Source organism: Actinia tenebrosa, unplaced genomic scaffold, assembly GCF_029948245.1.
Source record: "Actinia tenebrosa isolate PJP-AT-01 unplaced genomic scaffold, QUT_ActTen_1.0 PGA_scaffold8__29_contigs__length_14323225, whole genome shotgun sequence".
In the NCBI taxonomy this organism is placed as follows: domain Eukaryota; kingdom Metazoa; phylum Cnidaria; class Anthozoa; order Actiniaria; family Actiniidae; genus Actinia; species Actinia tenebrosa.
This window is the reverse complement of record NW_028292585.1, coordinates 2,307,855-2,327,922: the sequence shown is the minus strand read 5'-3', so window position 1 is coordinate 2,327,922 and position 20,068 is coordinate 2,307,855. Positions and strand designations below refer to the sequence as shown.

Genomic DNA, 20,068 nt, shown 5'->3' with positions numbered 1-20,068 from the left:
GTAGGCTGCTGTAGGAAATATATGGGTGTTTTGTAATAGTATTAATTAGTGTAGAGGTGCCATATGTTGACAGGAACTCGAGAGCTTTTTATAAAACATAAGGCCTGAAGCAAGTCTGTTTCCAGCTATGTTTACCATTTGTAAGTCATCCAATATCATGTCAAGCAAGAAAGGGAAAATGATAAAGTTACAGCCCTACGTGCAGCCATATTTGTCCCATTGAATCACAAGTCAGTTAACATTGACTATTAAAGGGCATTTACTTCATGTACTGAACAGATACTTGGGATACTATAAGAAATGCTTTTAAGACAATTTCTTAATTCCTTTAATTCTACGCAGTAAGTTCTGGGTGAATTCTGAGTGTCTACTTTCAGTAGTTAAAACCTGCAATCAGTCAGCTATGCGATATGTGGATAACTGAAATATGAGCTACTATTGTTTTTTCTTGGGTAGTTTTTAGGTAGTAGTGATAATCATATAATAAAATATGGATATTTTTAAGAACTGAGTTCGTTATTATTATTATTATTATTATTATTATTATTATTATTATTAATTTTTTTTTTTTTTTGCAATATTATCCCAAGAAAGAAATTAGGGGAAGATGTATGAATTGGTCACAGGATAGTGCAGATACTTGCCCCTCTTTTGACCACTCAGCTTTTTTGGAGCTGCTTGTTGTGCTTGCAGACCTCCTGTGATCACAGGTAATGCCCCCAAAAAGTTGAGTAGCCAAAAGAAGTGCCAGCGAACTAGGTACTGGAGGTTTGGGGACAATTAATCTTTACAAGTAAGCCCATTCAAAGTACATGTCTTTCTATTGAGTTTTGTTTCTTTGTTTAAAAGTAACATGAAAGAAATACATTACAGTGTAAATTGGAAAACCATGGGTACCTAGAAATATTCCAGGAATGTTCTATTGTTCTTAGGCCAATCAGAATTGACTTTTTAACCACAAGATAATGGAAAGATAACAGAATGCTTCTGATTTTTGGTTAAGAAACATTCTTGAAATATTTCTAGGTGCTAATGGTTTTTTGATGCGCATTGTAATAATATATGAAAGAAAATTATTTCTAAGGTACTGAGTGGTCTGAAATGGGAAACACAATAGAGAAAAACGAAACAATGTCCATTCATTGGCTATACTCTTGTTCAAAATTTCTAACAATAAAATTGGACAAATTATCTTATCTATGATTTAGTAGCCCCTCCTCCTTTTTCGCGGGTTTCCTGTGCTACTAATTTATTCAGTGGATAATTTATGCAAATCATCCGACAACGTGTAGCCTCGGTTTGCTGTCTACAAACTCTCCAGGGAGGGGTAAAGACGAAAGCGCACATATAAAACAAACTTTGTCACAGAGAAGAAATATCTTATATATTCAGTGTAATTGTAAGAATATTTCACATTTTTTAAGCTGTATGTTGTATTTATTAAAATAGTTTTAGTTATATACTTTAATTTTTGTTGAATAAAAAAATCTACTTTCCCTACCCTACTGGAAAGCCGATTGTCACTAGCCAATGGCAAAGAAAAAGAAGGTAAGGCCAAGACAAATCGTGGTCTTCTGTTTGACTGTCGTAGGTAAGGTGTTGTGTAGACGAAATATTTCAAAACTTTTAGGCGTACCTGTGGCCTTTGGGGCCAGAACAAGAAGAAGGATACGAAGTATGGTACTTGTTCCTTCATGAAGTTAAAGAATCAAGGGGATTTACGAACGTTTTCGACGATTTTTTTGGCGTAAAATTACACGGACGCGAATATTGCCAACGCGCAGCCATCTTGTGACGACTACTTTGGCCAAGAAACCTTGAATTAAGCATGGCTCAACTCGACGAAAACCGTAAATGGACTCAAGATGAAATCATTAACAATACTAAGAACGTTGTTCGAGGCTTAGAGACTCTAAAGAGCGAACATTCTACGATTTTATCCACTCTTTCTTCGGATTGTAAAGACAACAAGAAGAGCGAGAAGTCTGAGATAGAAGAAGCTAAGGCTGGATTAGTTCAAGAATCGCTTGACAAGTTAGAATTAGGGTTAGGCGAGGCACAGGTAAGATTATTTTACGCTTTGATTATTAAAAAAATCTGTTCTGGTACTTAGATTTAAGACATTAGGAAGCCGATATAAACCTGAGAACCTTACTTCTGTTTTCTAACGTCGACCGCCCAAACTGAATTTTAATGTTTTGTAAATCTATGAACTTTTCTCCTTGAATTCTAAGCCCAAAATTTTAAGTTTCAGATATTTTTCGTACTTCTCTTTTGAGAAGAGATGAAAATATTAAAATGTTTTCTTGCTTTTTAGTGGTTGTGGTTCTAGGTTAAAAAGCAATTTAGATATTTGTGTTTCTCAAGGGTTTATTGTCTGCAAGAAATATTTAAACATTTTCAACCTGTTTTGTTTTTATCTTCTAACTTGACATTTTATGGGACTTGTTTTTCTACTGACGTTGCATTCGATAACGATATAAAATTTGAAGAATCTTAATTGAAAATTAGGAATAATGATCCCATTCAATCAAGCAGAGAGCACTGTTATTATTGTAATTATCATTAATATTATTATTTCAATATATTGCACTCTTACTTTTCCATTTCCCACATCCAATTCTTCATTCAGAATAAGCTTTTCTCTCCCATTTAGTATTTCAAAATTGCACCGTCGTTTCCTAGTTTTCATGCTGTCTATCAAATCATTTTGGCCATAAATATGCATCGTCATTTCCTTGTTTTCATGCTGTGTATCAAACCATTTTGGTCATAAATATGCATCGTCATTTTCTAGTTTTCATGCTGTTTATCAAATCATTTTGGCCATAAATATGCATCGTCATTTCCTTGTTTTCATGCTGTGTATCAAACCATTTTGGTCATAAATATGCATCGTCATTTTCTAGTTTTCATGCTGTTTATCAAATCATTTTGGTCATAAATATGCATCTTTTAACAAAAATTTAAGACACCATTTTACCATCTCAATATAATTTTTTAGAATTTTAAGTAGGAATGGCATTGAGAAAATGTTTTATATATGTAAACAAATGTGTAGGCTTTTGAAGATTTTAAAAGTTAATGAACCATTTCCAAGTATTTTATTCATTTTTGACTTGAGATGATCTTTAATATTGATATATTTGTATATTAAAATACTGAGGAGTGAAAACTGAAACCTCAAATTACTGCCCCCAAATTTGATTTTGTTATAATTGTGTTGTGGTTTTTATCATGTCATCCCATTTTTATTTATTTTTGTAACCATTTATTTAGTTTTGATATTACAAAAATAGATAAATGCCAGAGGTACCAAAAAATAATAATCAGCAGTTTCCTTGAAGGTTTTGTTTTATAACATGTTAGTATATGTAATAGGACTCCATGCTGTCCAATTAAGAAAATTCCAAGGACTGACAAAATTGGATGAGGCCATAGGCCAAGTCCAATTTGGCAGTCAGAGGAATATTTCAAGTCTAATTATTTCTTGATTGGGGAGCATGAAATCCCATTACCTATTAATTATATAGCTGCCTGATTAATCCCATATCAACAAGACCTGTCCAATTAAGAAAACAATTGGACAGTTGTACCTATATGGGATTAATGAGAAGCTGTATAATTATAACTCTAAATTCTGGTATTTATTTGCTTTATACAATAATTTGCTAACTAATTACTTCCAAACATCAATGATAAAAGTGGAGGTGATTTTCTGAGGTGAACTCTAAATTCTGGTATTTATTTGCTTTATACAATAATTTACTAATTAATTACTTCCAAAACCTTCTAACATCAATGATAAAAGTAGAGATGGTTTCATCGAAAATCATTAAGAAAATCCAGTATGGAGTATTTGAATACTAGCATGGAAAGGAGAACTGAATTCCTCCAATTACTAATGAAATATATTTAAACATTTTTCACTCACTCAATTTTAGCATTAGATTCCTAAAACTCAGTTATATAATTTATGTTGATAGATTCCTTAGTTTATAGAAAAGTCATTTACATTCTTAAAATAGTGTTTATCTGTCATCTTCAGACAGTTTATGTTACTCTGATAACATCAGCTTCAAAGGTCCACTATTTTGGCTTTCATTCTTGACCAATTTCATTGTTAAATTGTTAATATTACATTTTTATCTTGGTATCTTGATCAAATTCCTTTAAAATAAAGGCTAAACTGTCCCTTTGTTCTGACACATCTTCAAATACCATAAATATTTGAGTTGCTTGCATGCAGTGCATCAAATACAATATGTATTTTTAGATTGAATAATTTTGTATTTTTTGTATGTGTGTGTTAGAGCGAGGGTATTTAACCCGTGAAATGAAAATTATTAGTCAACTTGTAATAGTCAAATAGACACAAAATAATACAATGATATTAAGGTCTACTAAAGTGTATTAGTCTAATATCTATTTTTTTAATTTTTACTGTGGAAATTAGCTTACTGGGAACCCTGTGGTGCATTTGGGAATGAAAAAAATATTAGGGTCGACAAAAATCGGCAACAAAATTAGGGTCGGTCTTGCAACAGGAAACACACTTCTTTTTCATGATCTTCTCTTATTATTTCAAAATGTATTTCAAAACCCTGAAAGCGTAACTCTTTTTTCTAGGTACTTATGTCATTATGTAGTCACTTAAGCACAGTGGAGGCGGAGAAGCAGAAGCTGAGAGCACAAGTCAGACGACTGTGTCAAGAAAATGCTTGGCTAAGAGAAGAGCTCTCTGTAACACAGCAAAAACTACAAGAAAGTGAACAGAAAGTAGCAACGCTGGAAGAGGAGAAAAAACACCTGGAGTTCATGAATGCCATTAAAAAATATGATGATGTGAGTCTATGAATTTTAGGTTTTTTTAAAACATGGGATGAAATCACTTCATGTTTAGTTATTTGCAAAATTACATTGCTGTAGTTGGAATTCATGTAAGAAATAGGAGTGTATGAAGATGCACTTTCAGTTGTGGTGGCATGAAGGTAGTCTCCCTCACATCCGTTTTTAGTGTCGGTCGTCACACATGAAGGTTGCTTATGCAATTTTATTAGAATTTAATTATATACATTATATTTCAAAACTCTTGCTAATAATCAGATTTTTGCATGCCAGAAGATTTTTAAACAATTCATTGAATACTAAAATATTTGGTTCAGCCTCTATGGATGTCACCAAACTGGATTTTCTTGGCAGAAAAAATATGCCACAGTCACACCCCCTAGCATAAATTACTCCAACAACATTCATCAAATTTTTAGTCCACATACCTTTTTTGGTGTGTCGGTATCCTTTTGGTAATTTGTGGGAAAATAGATTATGAAAGAATCTTACATGAGAAGAAAGAAATACAGAGTAAAAGTTTCATGTTTGTATGTGGAATCATAGATGTTTGGAGGCTCAACCATAGCATGTTAAGTGAAAAGCCTGTTCAGTGACATCTGTAGTAAGTGGTTGCAGTCATTCATAATGCATTTTTTATGTCAATTGTAATGCTATATTCCTTTTGTTGTTTATTATTATTTTGTATATTATTATTTTGCATGTGCTCCACTAATGAAATACATTTTTTTGTCATTGTTCTCCATGCATCCTGAATATTTTGTTGAGTAGGACAGACATGTAAGTAGATAAATAACGCATGACTAATAAGCATTCTTATTTTCATTTGTTTTATTTTTCATTTCATGTTTCTTTATTATTATTTAATAACAAAAGCACTAACAAAAGCTAACACTTGTTTTAAAAAATCAAAAAAAAAAAAAAGAAAACATCCATCACACTCAATAATTACTGATTTATAATATTGAACTTTTACCTAATTTTTGAAGGATTGCTTGTTGATGATAAAACAAAGCAGTAGTGGGATGAAATATCCCACAAATTTTTTTGTTTTGTTTTGTTTTCTTTCTTTTTTTTTAATGAAGGAAATATAATTTTGTTTCCTTATTGAATCAGGATGAAGGAATTGAGAATGACATGTGCAGCGATATAATGTCACAAGATGAAGAAGAAGCAGATGTGGATGGTAAGACTTGAAGATTTTTTTCAAGCAATCTATACAACATGAGCTGTGAATCTGTGTGGGCCTCCCTCTCCAGGGTTGTCCTCCCTCTCCAGGGTTGTCCTCCCTCTCCAGGGTTGTCCTCCCATTTCCACTTGTCCTTCCCCCTCCCCATCCTCTATTCTATCCCCTTTTACATAGTAATAAAATTATTGTCAAATAACATTGATGAACAGGGCTTCTCATAACATTACACCCTCTCATATCTTGAAATACTGTGTTTATAGATGAGACACTAAGTCAGACGTCTACAGCATCAGCAAGCACGTCAGGTGTATATGAAATCCCTGCAAGACTGCGAACCCTGCATAACTTAGTCATACAGTATGCATCACAGGTAAATATCTAAATTGATTACAACTATGGATCTCTTTAATTTGAGCATAATGTTTTTCCCATTTCAGAGCATGTGTCATTCTCTAGGGATTACTGTGGTTTTCTGATATTCTACTTACTCGGTAGTTACAAGCTGTACACTGAAATTTGGTTTTTCACTGCAGTCAATTAAAAAAATCAGTCATTACCTTTTATATTCTTGATTGGAGTTGGAATGTCTGAGTTGGCAGAATATGGAAAACAGCAGTAAGATTCTTTGTTAGAGTTGTATTTATATGCATCTTCTCATGCAACTGTTAAACAAAGAAATCATACTCTAGGGAATGACACATGGTTTGAAATGGGAAAACAGTACACCCAAGGTAAAAAGGTCTTTTGCATTAGAACAGTCAACACTAAGCAGGCATTTATGAAATGAATTAGGGTCGATATGAGGTAGCTGTGCCTCTTTGTAAACAAGCTTTGGAAGACTTGGAGAAGACTTCAGGACATGATCACCCAGATGTTGCAACAATGCTTAACATTCTGGCCTTGGTTTACAGGTATTTAATTCATATTTTTACTTTAAATAGTCAATTTATGACTTCTACAACTTGTTTCACTTTAATTTCTATAATTTTACAAAACGAAGAGTGTCTGTAGATTGATTGAAAGGAATGAATGGCTCCAGATTAGATTCTCTTAATTTGCCTACTGAGAAATTAAATATGTTTTTAACGTGGTCCAACTTTACGAAAGTAAAGACAAAAGATCAGTTGTCTTTAACACTGAAAAATATTAATACTTAATATATATTAAGATATTAATTAATAGTAACCATTGTCCCTGTGTATTACAGTAATTTTTGCTTTATTTCAGTGTAGTTAGTGTTTTCATCTCACACTTGTGAACATACGCACTGTTTTTGTTATTCTCGCTTGGTCTGATTCCAAAGTCATTCAAAAAGGACTTCATCAAAAATTGTTCCTATACTAATTTAGGGATTTCAAATAGTTATAGGATGCAGTTTATTTTTGACAGGCTTGAAAAATTATTTAACTTAGAAATTATCAAAATGAAAAATTGTTCTTCCAAAAAAGGTTATCTGAATGCGTTTGAGTTTTTTAAAAAGGAGAGTAAAATGGGATAGAAAATAAGCTTATGAGACCTGTGTCCAATCAAAGACAGTGACTTTTTATTCATTTATTTTATTTTGAGTCTTTTTCGCAACAAGAGGAATGGGATAACAATTAAGATAAGGTTCCAATAAAAGCAGTTACTTTCATTCATTTTCGTTTACATCAGTTGTATTGTAACTTTGTCACTCTGGTCACATGACTTAGCGCCAATATTTTTTCATCAGATTTAACATAGTTCACCCAGCAGTGAACCTCCCAAAGGCTGTCCTGGGAGATATTATAAACTTCCTTATGTATCCCATTCGGCACGTTATCGAAGATGACGCAGAAATCAAGGAGTTTTTCGATAGCGTTGCTTCACACGGACCTGTCTCGGAGACAGATTTGTCTGTCATTTCTGGTATTATTTGTAATCAACATGATAAGTTGACAGAGAAGATGGAAGCTGTTGAAGAAACAATGGGAAAATATGTCAAAGAGTGCATTGGCAATGCAAGAATTACTCAAGTATCTGTGTGAATGAACATGTATTATAGATAACATCAAAGAATTGTAGTGTTTTTTAAAGGATAAAAGTCAATGACTAGATGTGCTTGGCATCCTGAAGTCAAATTCTTAAAGATTTTTTGTGCTTTGTTGATACATATGGCTGATAAATAATATTAAAGACTCACTTAAATTGAAAATAGTTTTCATTGTGAAAGAAGAACTTAAAAAAGATAAGCATCAATCATTAGTGACAGTCTCGGTGTTTTCTTATGCTAGAGAACGCATTGATTAAAAGATTAAGCATAAAGCGTTTTATGAAAGTTATTTTTATTATTTTCTAAAGCTCTATATTTTGAAAATTGCATTCAAGGGCAAATGTGTAAACAGAAATACCTGAAAAAATCTATAAGTATGTTAAATAAGATTTCTCATAAATCATAAAAATGGAAAGTGTATTTTCTTTCCACTTCTCACCTTTTCAATAGTAACGAAAAATACTGCATTGTCTGTAAGTCTGTTGTTTCTTTTGTTCATCCATAAAAAAACATGTCATCTCATTGCACTTGTCAAAGTTTGGTTTTGCATGTTTGTTACTCTATGTTTTGTTGTGAATGTTCCAGTATAAATGGCCGTCACCTTTTCTTTCCTTTTTCTTTTCGTTTCATTTCACTATCATTGAAAACTGAAAATTTTCCAATTCTGATTTTTGGGATGAAAATGCTGCATCTTGGTCTGTTTTTCAGGGGTGGATATGGGATTTAGTGCACCCCCACCCTTCCCCCTCAAAAAGCTGGTATTTGCATTATTGTGAATGTCCTTATCTTAAATTTTGACCCCATCCTAAAAATAATTTGAACAAAAAGATTATTGCCATTATCAAAAAGAGTCCTCAGCAATCGAAAACATCAGGGTTTATTTAAAAACAATCAGCTTTCTTGAAAATCTTGCATCTCATTCTCATTTCTCTTTAAGGTAGCTTGTACAACTTCCGTTCCTTCCACCTTCCTATTTTGTTTTCCTTTTTTTTTTCTTTCATTATTTTGATCGAAAAATAGAAAACCTAATCTACAAAGGCGAGAAAAGGCAGCCATTTTTCTGGAACACTCAAAAATTAAAACCCTCCTTTTTGCATCTTTTTACTCAGGTCTTTCTACTTACACCTTAGCTCTTGGTCAAGCGAGAAATCTCTCTTAGAATTCAGAAAATATCATAGTCATTGGAAATAGTGTAACAGTCAGTTTTAAGATTTAGAATCATTAAGATTTATATAAATAAGATATTGTATAATGCGCTTGTATTGTTATGAGAAACGCAAAATAAAAGATTTTTTACAGAACAATTCAACGATTAGAATTTAAAAACAAGCTGTTATAGAAAAAGGCGCGAGAATGAATGAAAATAGATTCGCGCGCGCGAATTTTAGGCGCGCATTTTTTGGTAACATAATACTGCTGTCTTGAGAGGAAATGAGATTTCCCGTATTGGAAGATGTTTCTTTGGATAAGGCAAAAGCGAGGACATGTAATTCAGAAGTATTTGAAAATGAAATAAAAACCGAGTTTCAACATATTTACCGTTAAGGGATTAAGGTCGATTGTTTATCGATAATTTTTAAAAAAACGCTACATTTAATTCCCTAGGGAATTGAAACGTAATGACTGTCGGCTTAAGTGATGATGTCTTGGTGCGAAGGTCACTTTTAGGTGTGGCTAGATCACCCGTTACTTCAAACTGCACTTCGTATTGAAATTCGTATTGTTCCATCGATATACACTGTAATTTTTATAATACAATCTGTCTTGCATATAACTGTATTTTCTCCCGAAGAACAGAAAAAAAAAATGTCATTTTTTTGTTTGGAATAGCAAGAATATAGGCATATAGCAAAACACTTAGAAAAACTGTGATTTTTAATCTGCATATTTCTGGAGAAAGGCTATAAGCTTGCTCAAAAAATTCAAATACTGCTTTTGAGATTTGAAGTTAGTCTAAAAATAATTTTTAATTATATTCAAAAATATAATTGAAATAACTTACTGAATAGTGGTAGTTTCTATTTTATGATAGACTTTTATTTTCTCGGAAAGAAAGCATAGTTCGATCTAGGTAGTTTGGAGAAAATTTAGTAATTAGGGGAAAAAATTGGTTTCGACCTTGATTCGCGCGAGACCATCGGAAGCCTGCTTGCTTATAAAATCCAGACATCAATATGTCTTGTCTTAAAAAAAGGAAAAAAGGAATTCTTTTGCTTTGTTTGAAAGCTTACTATATAACAATTTAAGCATTTTCTGTCTCTTGATGGCCGCCATATTTACCGACTAATCCTTTGATCTGTCTCTTGTCTAAACTCGTTCGTGTTTTTAAGCCACCGTTGACATAAATAAACCAAACATTTGTGGAAAAGCGAGCGAATTTCTTGATTGAAATACTTGGAAAAAAAATCTGTTATGTTTACGTATTTTTAAGGTTTTATATAGTGTTACAAAAATACAAATTTTACATTCTTAAAATCAATAGAAACTGGCTTTTTCAAACTCTAAACGTCTTGAAATTAGTCTTAAATATTTGAAAAAAACTTTGAGATAGCGCCAAACTGTGTATTCTTAGTAAAACAATTAACAAACTCCAAATAAATACTTTGTGTTGTAGTTTCACTGTAAACAATCTCCTCACAGATCTAGTTGTTTGACAAAACATTTGTTTGTTGTCCTTAGGAATTTAATTAGAACTTGCTTAAGCATTTTATAACAATTGTTCTTCGGCAATAAATTTACTTGTCGTGGCACTAGACCGTGGCTTGGCAAATTAAAAAAATGTAAATATATAGTTAACAGATAAGAATAACTACCAAATAGTCGAGTTTTTAGCTATACATTTTACGTTTGGAGAGCCCACACATTTTCTTTACTAACCGACACGAAACTTTCGTGTAATAGTTCCCTAGTGCTAGGATGCGAGGGAGACTACCTCGATGGTGATTCTTCAGCCAAGAATCGCCAATGAGGTAGACTCTGCAAGCAGGGATTCGTAACAGTAGCTTTGATAAATAAACGATGATGTCTTTAGAATGAAAGTCGACTAATGATTTTTGGGATTTCTTTCCTTACCTTTCTCACAGAGACCAGAACAAGTACAAAGAAGCAGCCAATCTCCTTCACGATGCTTTGACGATACGAGAAAAGACTCTAGGCGAAGATCATCCTGCTGTAAGTACAGTGTTATCCGTGCGCTCTCGGCGGTATCGTGCTGGGGACATTCCATTAGTTATACAAACAACAAACAAGAACCGCCATTAATCTCTTAAAGGTATCTCACAAACCTCGGCTTCTTCATATTGAAATACCTTCAGCTTTTTCTTCTTCGAGTAAAGTTTCATCAGTATTTCATCCTTCGTCAGAAATCTTCAAAACCAAGTATCGACGCATCCAATTTTTTGGCATTATCATTTCCACGTCGCATTGAATTACCTTCCAGAACTTTTCTGTGGAAACTCCAGCAGAGATTCTTAGTAATAAAATAACACCAAAAAAGCTAATTTCGTATTATTTCGAAGGCCTGTTGCATGGTAGATTCTAAAGGAACAAATTAAAGCCAGTGTTTTTTGGGCGCGCAAATCTATATCACAGCGTACAGTAGTTACTATTCAGGTCCGCGGGGTCAACAAGGTTTCAGGATAATTTGTGGTATTCGAGGAATGGGTTTAACCGTTCGGCCCATTTATATTTATAAACATTGTCTCGTATAACGGAAACTATTAACAGCGGGAGACGTGGCTTTGCGTCACAGGGTGCCTGCCCTCGGTTTTAGAAATACTGTATTTAATACGATTGCGCACTTGATCGGAAACGCCTCTTCGATTCATATATATTGCGGTTATTATAAATTAATTTTATTCATTCTCTCGTTTTTGTCTTCTAATCATTGCCGTTGTTTGTGTTGTGTCAGTTGATGTATTAGTATCTTCGTTGTTGTTTGCTTTTTGATGATGATATTTATGGTTATGTTGATGATGATATAATGATGATGATGATGATAATGGTGTTGATGATGATCTTGGTCTTTTAATTACTTCTGATTCCTCTACTGTTGTTGCTGTTGATGATGCAAACGTTATATTATATCGTTTATGTTACTGCTTGTACTGCTGCTGCAGCTGTTGTTGTTGATGCTAACGTTCTGTTTTATCGTTGATGTAGTCTCCTACCCAGCCGCTATTAGTGTCGTCACGCCACGCTCACTAAAGCGTTGCGTGATGAAACTAATAGCGGCTGCGTAGGAGACTATCGTTGATGCTACTGCTGTTATAATACATCATACCTGGTTATTCTTCCCTAGGTTGCTGCAACTCTCAACAATCTAGCCGTGCTGTATGGTAAACGCGGCAAGTACAAAGATGCTGAGCCATTGTGTAAGAGAGCTCTGGAGATAAGAGAAAAAGTGTTGGGTAAAGACCATCCTGATGTAGCAAAGCAACTGAATAACTTGGCATTACTTTGTCAGAACCAGGGCAAATATGACGAGGTAAATTAGACTATGTTTCTTCACCGTGTCGAATGGGTTTCCTGTTGCGTCAAAAGGATGGTAGGGGAATGGGCATGAGATTCTTTTTCGCGGCTTTAAGATTCAGTTTAGATATTCCAATCGTAAGAGAAACATGCCTAATATGGTAACAAATGATCAATAGAGACAATTCCTACATGGGTAACACGATGGTTAATTTTTTTGTCCAATTTTTGTGCAGGTTGAACAGTATTACCAACGTGCCCTTGAGATATACACCACAAAACTAGGACCAGATGATCCGAATGTTGCCAAGACCAAGAATAATCTGGTAAGGTTTATGCCAGCCCTTTTGCCCTCTACCTCACCTCTCCTGTCCCACCGCAGTACCCTAAAAAAAGTACCACAAATGACCACAAACCCCAAAAAGGTTCCACAAAAGTACTCCTACCTCTACCTCATCTCTCGTGTCCCACCGCAATACCCTAAAAAGTACCACAAAAGTACTCTACCTCTACCTCATCTCTCGTGTCCCACCGCAATACCCTAAAAAGTACCACAAAAGTACTCTACCTCTACCTCATCTCTCGTTTCCCACCGCAATACCCTAAAAAAAATACTACCACAAATGACCGCAAACTTAAAAAAAAGTACCACAAAAGTAGCGACTTTTTTGTCGAAATGGCAGATGAAGGTGATAACTGTTTTTCTTGTCTCGATTTTCAGGCATCAGCTTACTTGAAACAAGGAAAATATAAGGCAGCTGAAACCCTATACAAACAGGTATGTTGTATAGAAGAGGGACCAGGAAGCATGTGGTGCATGCTGGCCCATGAATGGACCTTTTGCTGAGGTAGCAAACATGGTGCACTCTGGGCTAGCTTGGGTACAAGCATTCATGTTAAAGTTTGTACTAATACTAAACCTTAACTACTGCACATTGTTTATTGAACTCAGGAAAAGCCCATTACAATCATGTCAAAGTGACAGTGTCCTCATTTAGGGAATAGTTCTAAAATAGTTATTCTTGTTATTTTTTCAGGTTCTAACCCGTGCGCACGAAAGAGAATTCGGTACATCAGGTGAACTCGATGATGACGGTAAACGCGGCAAAGACAACGCCCCTTACGGAGAGTATGGCGGTTGGCACAAGGCAGCTAAAGTAGACAGCCCAACAGTGACGACAACTTTGAGAAATCTTGGTGCCCTCTACCGCAGACAAGGCAAATTCGAGGCGGCAGAAACCCTGGAAGACTGTGCGCTTAGATCTCGACAAAGCGTAAATGTAAATGTTATTTCTACAATGTCGAACACAAGTGTGACTGACAGTTGAATTGCTTTCCTCTTTCTTTTGACTTGTGTTCTCTTCGTGTTTGCGAGACCTTGATTCTGTTGCCTTCGTGTGCCTCTTTCTTCCTGCAAACTAATATTTTGTGCACGAAAACAGGATGTGCGCACAGACGATCTTTATACCCTTCGTAGAGGAGGAGATGGAACAGTCTGCGCGCACTCGCTGGATGGCACAGCCTTCCAGTCCACTTGTCAGCAATTAATCCCTATCCCAACCAAAATGATTTCCGCTTTTGAAACGAAGAAAAGAAATTGCTATTAACTCCTAACCGAAAAAAATGCGCTTGAGGTTAGAATATATATATTCCACGTTTTTCTTTAATTTCTTCTGTAAGTTATTAATGCATGGCACTGTCAGGTCGTGTATTGTGTTTAACATAGAAATGCATGTTTAATATAATAAGCACTTCATCGGACGCAGGAAACGTCAAATGACGCTAAATCTTAGCACCAGATGTGTAAAATTTTGAACTAGTCCAGCTAAACAAAATGGCTGCAAATGATTTGAGTTTTGATAGTGTTTTTGTTAATTTATTTTACACAAGAATGATGTTATGTCTACCTGATTCCTCCAAATATTTAGTCGGTCACGTGAAATACATTCTTTGGTGTGATTGGCCAGTTGATCTTTTCCCGCCTTTTTTGAAATTTACCGAAACATGAAAACCATTGTCGGCGTGAATTTTGAAAATGGCGAGAAAGGTGGTGGCTTTTGTGTCTCTTGTATTTATTTATTTATTACAAAAGCATGTTGTGTTGTTAATGTCGAGTGTCAGTAACTTGTTGAATAGCTTCTAAAGTCTAGAGACGGGAATCTTTATTGTCAATTATAAGTCCTTGCCGCAGAAAATCATCTAGTGGTTCTTATCTTGTTGAAAATTAATTATTGGGTAATCTGTAAGAGTTTTTCTTCAGTCATCCGCTCGAAATTTTTCGTAGCGTCACGGTCAGGACACAGCAACCGGACTAAACTCTTTAAAAACTGCATGTTAAAAAAATTAAATTAAATTTCCGGCACAATAGCACCTAAAGCAAAACTTTAAAATAATTTTATCTAAATCAGTAAAGTACTAAAAAACACCCTGAATCCTTCATTCAGTATTGGCTTATGGATGTGCGATTTTGGAACCTCATTCTAAGATTTATTAGGTAGCGATAGTCCATCTAATGAGATTCCGTGTAACAATTTAACTCTAATAGAGTCTTTCATCTTCTAGGAGAACTTTGTCTAGTTAGTCGACTCTTGTTGTGTATTGGTTCAATGTGTTGAGAAAGGCCAGGTTTTGTAATGTATTGGGCTAATAGCCCGATGTGTTTGCTCAGTAACAGTACTATCTCTTAGGACTATTGCATGGGACATTAGAATGATTTGACCGCTTTGACATTCTCTAACATGTGCGTGTTTCGTAGGCCCTAGACGTAGTACGACAGAAGAAAGTCGCCCAGCTTCTCGCAGAGGAAAGCGGTTCCTACCCAAACAGCCTGTCCACTTCCAGTTCCTCGCTAAACAGCAGCAGTAGCACCAGGGGCATCCCTGATGATAAAGACGACGACAGGAAGAATGGAAAACGGGAGAAAACATTTTCCCGCCTTAAACGCACGCTCAGTAGCCGCGGACAAAAGTTGATGGAAAAGATGGGCGCATCCGGGACGAGGCTCCAGCGGTCGTCCTCCCGAGACAACTTGGCCCAACATGCAAAGCTGTCGCAATCATCACGCATATCTAGAAGCACTCCAATGCTTGCGCAGCCAATGTCAGAGATGTCTAATCGTGATCGATCAAATTCAATGAGAAGGTCACTAATTGACTAACCCTTTAAACAGGCGCGGGACAAATTGTTAGAATCTTATATAACTAACCTTAATTGGTAACAAATTTTTATTTGATGCTGTATTATTTATTGATATTATAATCGTTCATTATTCAATATATTGTTGGACATTAATGGCACCACATCCGAGCCAATCCTAACTCGTTCTGTAATCAGAATCGATTTACTTATAACAACCTTTTAAGTCTACATTACGTGTAACATACAGGATGTGAAAGGCATAGTTGACCATTAATTCCTTGATAAACATATCAAAATTATAGATAAATATTTAAAATCATGACTTTCAAAAACGTATAATCTTCCGGTTGCTGTTTCCTTGCATCTAGGAATGTACGATACAATGTTGGAATCCTATGAAATCGCGTTTTTTTCATAAGACAAAAGTTGAAAGACTTGTATGATGATAAATGAATTAAACACAAATATGTGAATTTATTATGAGATTCCTTGCTCGCGAATTATTTTAGCAAATGTGAATTGGATAAATGAATGGGAATTTTGATACTGGGATGGGCTTTCCAAAATAGAATTAAAAGTTAGGATGTGTCAGCAGGGACAGGACGCATGATAACTGGGAAAGCTGTGTAACAGAGGATGCAGTAATAGAAGAAGTTAACTAGGTCATCAAGCATCAAATCCTTAAACTGAATAAGCAGCAAGCAACTATAATACTGTCTTATAATTCTTTGCAGTCACATCCAATCCCTCTCGGTCACATCCAATCAACCTCAGTTCCATCCAATCTATCTCAGACCCATCCAATGCAATCCATCTCAATCCCCTTCCTGTTCACCTCACTCACATCCAATCCATCTCGGTCACATCCAATCCACCTAAGTCCCATCAAATCTAAGGCCCATCCTATTCAACCCATCTCAGTCACATTCCATTGACCTCGGTCACATCCAATCCATCCCAGTCGCATCCAATCCATCTTGGTTACATCCAATACATCTCAGTCCCATTCAATCCATTTCTGTCCCATTCAATCTATCTCAGTCCCATTCAATCTATCTCAGTCCCATTCAATCTATCACAGTCATATCTTATCCATTCCAATGCAGTCCCATCCAATCCATTAGAGTCCCATTATCTAAGGTACATTCCCACACACTCCTATAAGCTTTCGGCGATTTACCCAGAAAGCTTTGCTTCAAGAAAATTCCCAGGATGCTGAGCGCGGTGGTATTACTCAACAAGATGGCGGACAAAGATGAATCAAACGTGTTTTCCTTCTCAAGGTTAGGAATAAATAACTGGCTAGTGAAACAGTGTGAAGCCATGGGAATAAAGAAACCTACTGAGATTCAAATTAACTGTGTACCCCCTATAATAGCTGGTCGTGACTGTATTGGGTGTGCTAAGACTGGCAGTGGAAAAACTGCTGCTTTTGCTCTGCCGATTTTACAGAAGCTTTGCGAGGATCCTTACGGGATTTTTGCTGTTGTTTTAACTCCTACACGGTGAGTTGATCGTCTTAAAAATTGAAAATGGTCAAGCTAGATGCAGGGAGATGGGCTAAGATTTAATGTAAGGAAATCGAGGATGGTGTAGTGGTGGTGCATTCGCCTTTCACCTCTGGGATCTTGAATTTAATTCCTTGACTCCAGTGATTTAGTTTAATATGCTCTGACGTTGATCAGCCCAGAGGTTGTTTTCAGGGTTTTATTTGTGATTTAGCCGTGCCCTGACTTAGATCAGCCCAGAGCTTGAAACTTTAGCTTTATTATAAAGAAGAACATTATTTACAAAAGATTTTCTTATTGGTCTTAGGGAGCTGGCATTACAAATAGCAGACCAATTCAAAGTTCTTGGACAGCCAATTGGATTAAAATCATGTGTGATCATTGGAGGTATGGACATGATGAAACAAGCCATCGACTTGGCACAAAAACCCCATGTTGTCATAGCAACCCCAGGAAGATTAGCTGACCACCTTAAGAGCACAGACACTTTAGATATTGGCAAAATACAGTTCTTAGTGCTTGATGAAGCAGACAGATTACTTGATCCATCATTCGGCGATGATCTGGGTGTTATATTTGACAAGGTGCCAAAAAAAAGACAGACACTTCTGTTTAGTGCCACCTTAACTGACACAATGGAAGAACTCAAGAAAATATCAACAGCGGAACCTTTCTGTTATGAAGTGAAATCTGAGTAAGTAATGTTGATCTTACTATGATGTTACAGACAGCTGAGTGAAATCTTTCTTAGGGGCAGTTCATAATTTATGTGTTGGGGGCTTTGTTGATTTTGAGCCAGGAACACTATGTTTTTCAGTCAAAATTTAGAGGACACTGTCAAGAAATGTGGGTAATTTCATATTGATTATTTTCTACAATTCTTGGGGGACAATTTGGGAGGAGGGGGAGTGAAAAAAATCTCAGATTTGTAAAGGAGAGACTACCAAAAAAATGTTGTTTCAAAACTTAGAGTCCATGTAGGGTTTATTTCTATTTTAAATCATTTGTTCATTAACTTGTTCATTTATTATTTTTTCAACTAGTGTTGCTACTGTAGCAGAACTAGACCAAAGATACCAGCTTGTTCCTGCCAATGTGCGAGACTGTTACCTAGTACACTTATTGCGAGAACAAGATGAGCAGAAGTCCATCATTGTCTTCACACACACATGTAAAAACTGCCAAGTTCTGGCTTCTTTGTTTCGTAAGGTAGACCTTCCATGTGTAGCTCTGCACTCATTGATGTCACAAGCACAGAGACTCTCAGCATTATCAAAATTCAAATCAGGACTTGTAAAAATCCTTGTTGCGACAGATGTTGCTAGTCGTGGTCTAGACATACCTGCTGTGGAGCTGGTTGTCAATAGCAATGTGCCGGCATCACCCAAAGATTACATTCACAGAGTCGGACGAACAGCCAGGGCTGGAAAAGGTGGCATGGCTGTCACCTTGGTAACGCAGTATGATGTTGAAAGGGTTAAAGCGATTGAAGCTGTAATTAATACAAAACTGACAGAGCTCAAAACCTCAGAGAAGGAAGTACTTACTCTCTTAAAAGGTGTGCTAGTTGCTAGGCGGGAAGCTGAACTGAAAGTAAGGGACAGTGATATTCTTGAGAAACGAAAAGTTAACAAACGAAAGAAGGACTTGTTAGATGGAAAGGACCCTGATGCAAAGCAAAAGAAAAAGAAACGAAAACATTCCACATAATTTTGACTAAGACAATATTGTTAGTTCAAATTTGAAAAATAATTCAATATTGTAATGAAATTGTCCACCCCACTAGTGGTTATTAAGACAAATAAACAAACCTTTACAAATTCTTGTCTTGAAAACTAAGACCATTGAGTATTAAATGCCAAGAATAAACCAGCTCTTTATTATTACAATGAATTTAAGCTATGTTAATAATTATTATCATATACTTAATATAAATATGATATAAATTGCTTCATACATTTATGGTTTTGCACCTGCTTATACAAGCGATCTGTTAATGCCCTATGCAACTAGACCCAATTTGTGCTTGGCCCCCAAGGGGTTACTTGTTATCCCGTATTCTATGTCTTGTACATATAGTGACCACACTTTCCACATCTGTGAACCTAAGCTTTGGAACGCATAACCTTCTAACATAGAAAACTTAAATACAGTCTTTCAGTTTAAGTCTCGTCTCAAGACATTTGAAGGGGTGAAAATGAAAAAATTTTTAATTGATAGTTTTATAACACCCACACAGAAATATATATGTATAGATTAATTTCATACAATTTATACGATTTCATATAATTTAATTTCATTATTTGTTTTTGTTGATATTTTATTTGCCCCAGGGCACTCTTTGATAACAGCTTTATGCTGACGAGCTTACCCTGGCAAAACTTAATTATCATTATCATTATTATTATTACATTTTTCTTTAATGATGTCATTTTTCTCTCAAAGATTACTCAAAGGGTATACATCTAAGAAAAATATTATTGTTGACAGTCTATTTCTCTTGGAGGTTTACAAATCTAGGATTTGTAGACACTGCCAGATCCTAATTTTACCCAGCAAAATGCTATAGGACTTTTAACCCATTTCCCATCACTGTTAAAAGAGTTGAGAAAAACACAGACATTGAACCAAATGTGTATCATCCAACTCTGTATCCACAGCCAGTGTAGCTTGCATACTGCAGAAACAACTGTAGTTGAGATTGCTTGCAAAATGGATGAGTATCGGGCTAGTCTTCTTCAGTCATCAGTTTGAAATCAGCAAGCATTTGCTGATTAGCAAGGATATATAAAAATGTATAAATATTAAATACCAAATAAAATGACTTTATAGAAGAAAATACTCCATGATAGTAAATCTTGCAAAGATGCTGATGGTGCTTCATGACATCATCAATGTCTTCTG

At 35.3% G+C, this 20,068-nt stretch overlaps 2 protein-coding genes and 1 long non-coding RNA gene across 3 annotated transcripts; 2 read left to right on the top strand and 1 right to left on the bottom strand.

Moving 5' to 3' along the window:
• The first annotated feature begins 1,560 nt into the window (after positions 1-1,560).
• LOC116294346 (kinesin light chain) lies at positions 1,561-16,139 on the top strand. Its single transcript, XM_031701931.2, has 11 exons — positions 1,561-2,062; positions 4,630-4,845; positions 5,965-6,034; positions 6,298-6,407; positions 6,830-6,948; positions 11,132-11,219; positions 12,349-12,534; positions 12,755-12,844; positions 13,240-13,296; positions 13,556-13,798; positions 15,274-16,139. The coding sequence occupies exons 1-11, from the start codon at positions 1,829-1,831 to the stop codon at positions 15,673-15,675; spliced, it is 1,815 nt and encodes a 604-aa protein (XP_031557791.2). The 5' UTR covers positions 1,561-1,828; the 3' UTR covers positions 15,676-16,139.
• Positions 7,559-11,259, bottom strand: LOC116294349 (uncharacterized). The gene is made up of 2 exons (XR_004196914.2): positions 11,121-11,259; positions 7,559-7,969 (listed from the first exon to the last, which is right to left on the bottom strand). It is a non-coding gene; the product is annotated as an uncharacterized LOC116294349 (long non-coding RNA).
• Positions 16,140-16,889: 750 nt separating the features above from the next.
• LOC116294347 (putative ATP-dependent RNA helicase DDX49) lies at positions 16,890-20,003 on the top strand. The gene is made up of 3 exons (XM_031701933.2): positions 16,890-17,161; positions 17,472-17,858; positions 18,208-20,003. Exons 1-3 carry the CDS (start codon positions 16,899-16,901, stop codon positions 18,872-18,874), a joined length of 1,317 nt encoding a protein of 438 aa, XP_031557793.2. The 5' UTR covers positions 16,890-16,898; the 3' UTR covers positions 18,875-20,003.
• The last annotated feature ends 65 nt before the right edge of the window (positions 20,004-20,068 follow it).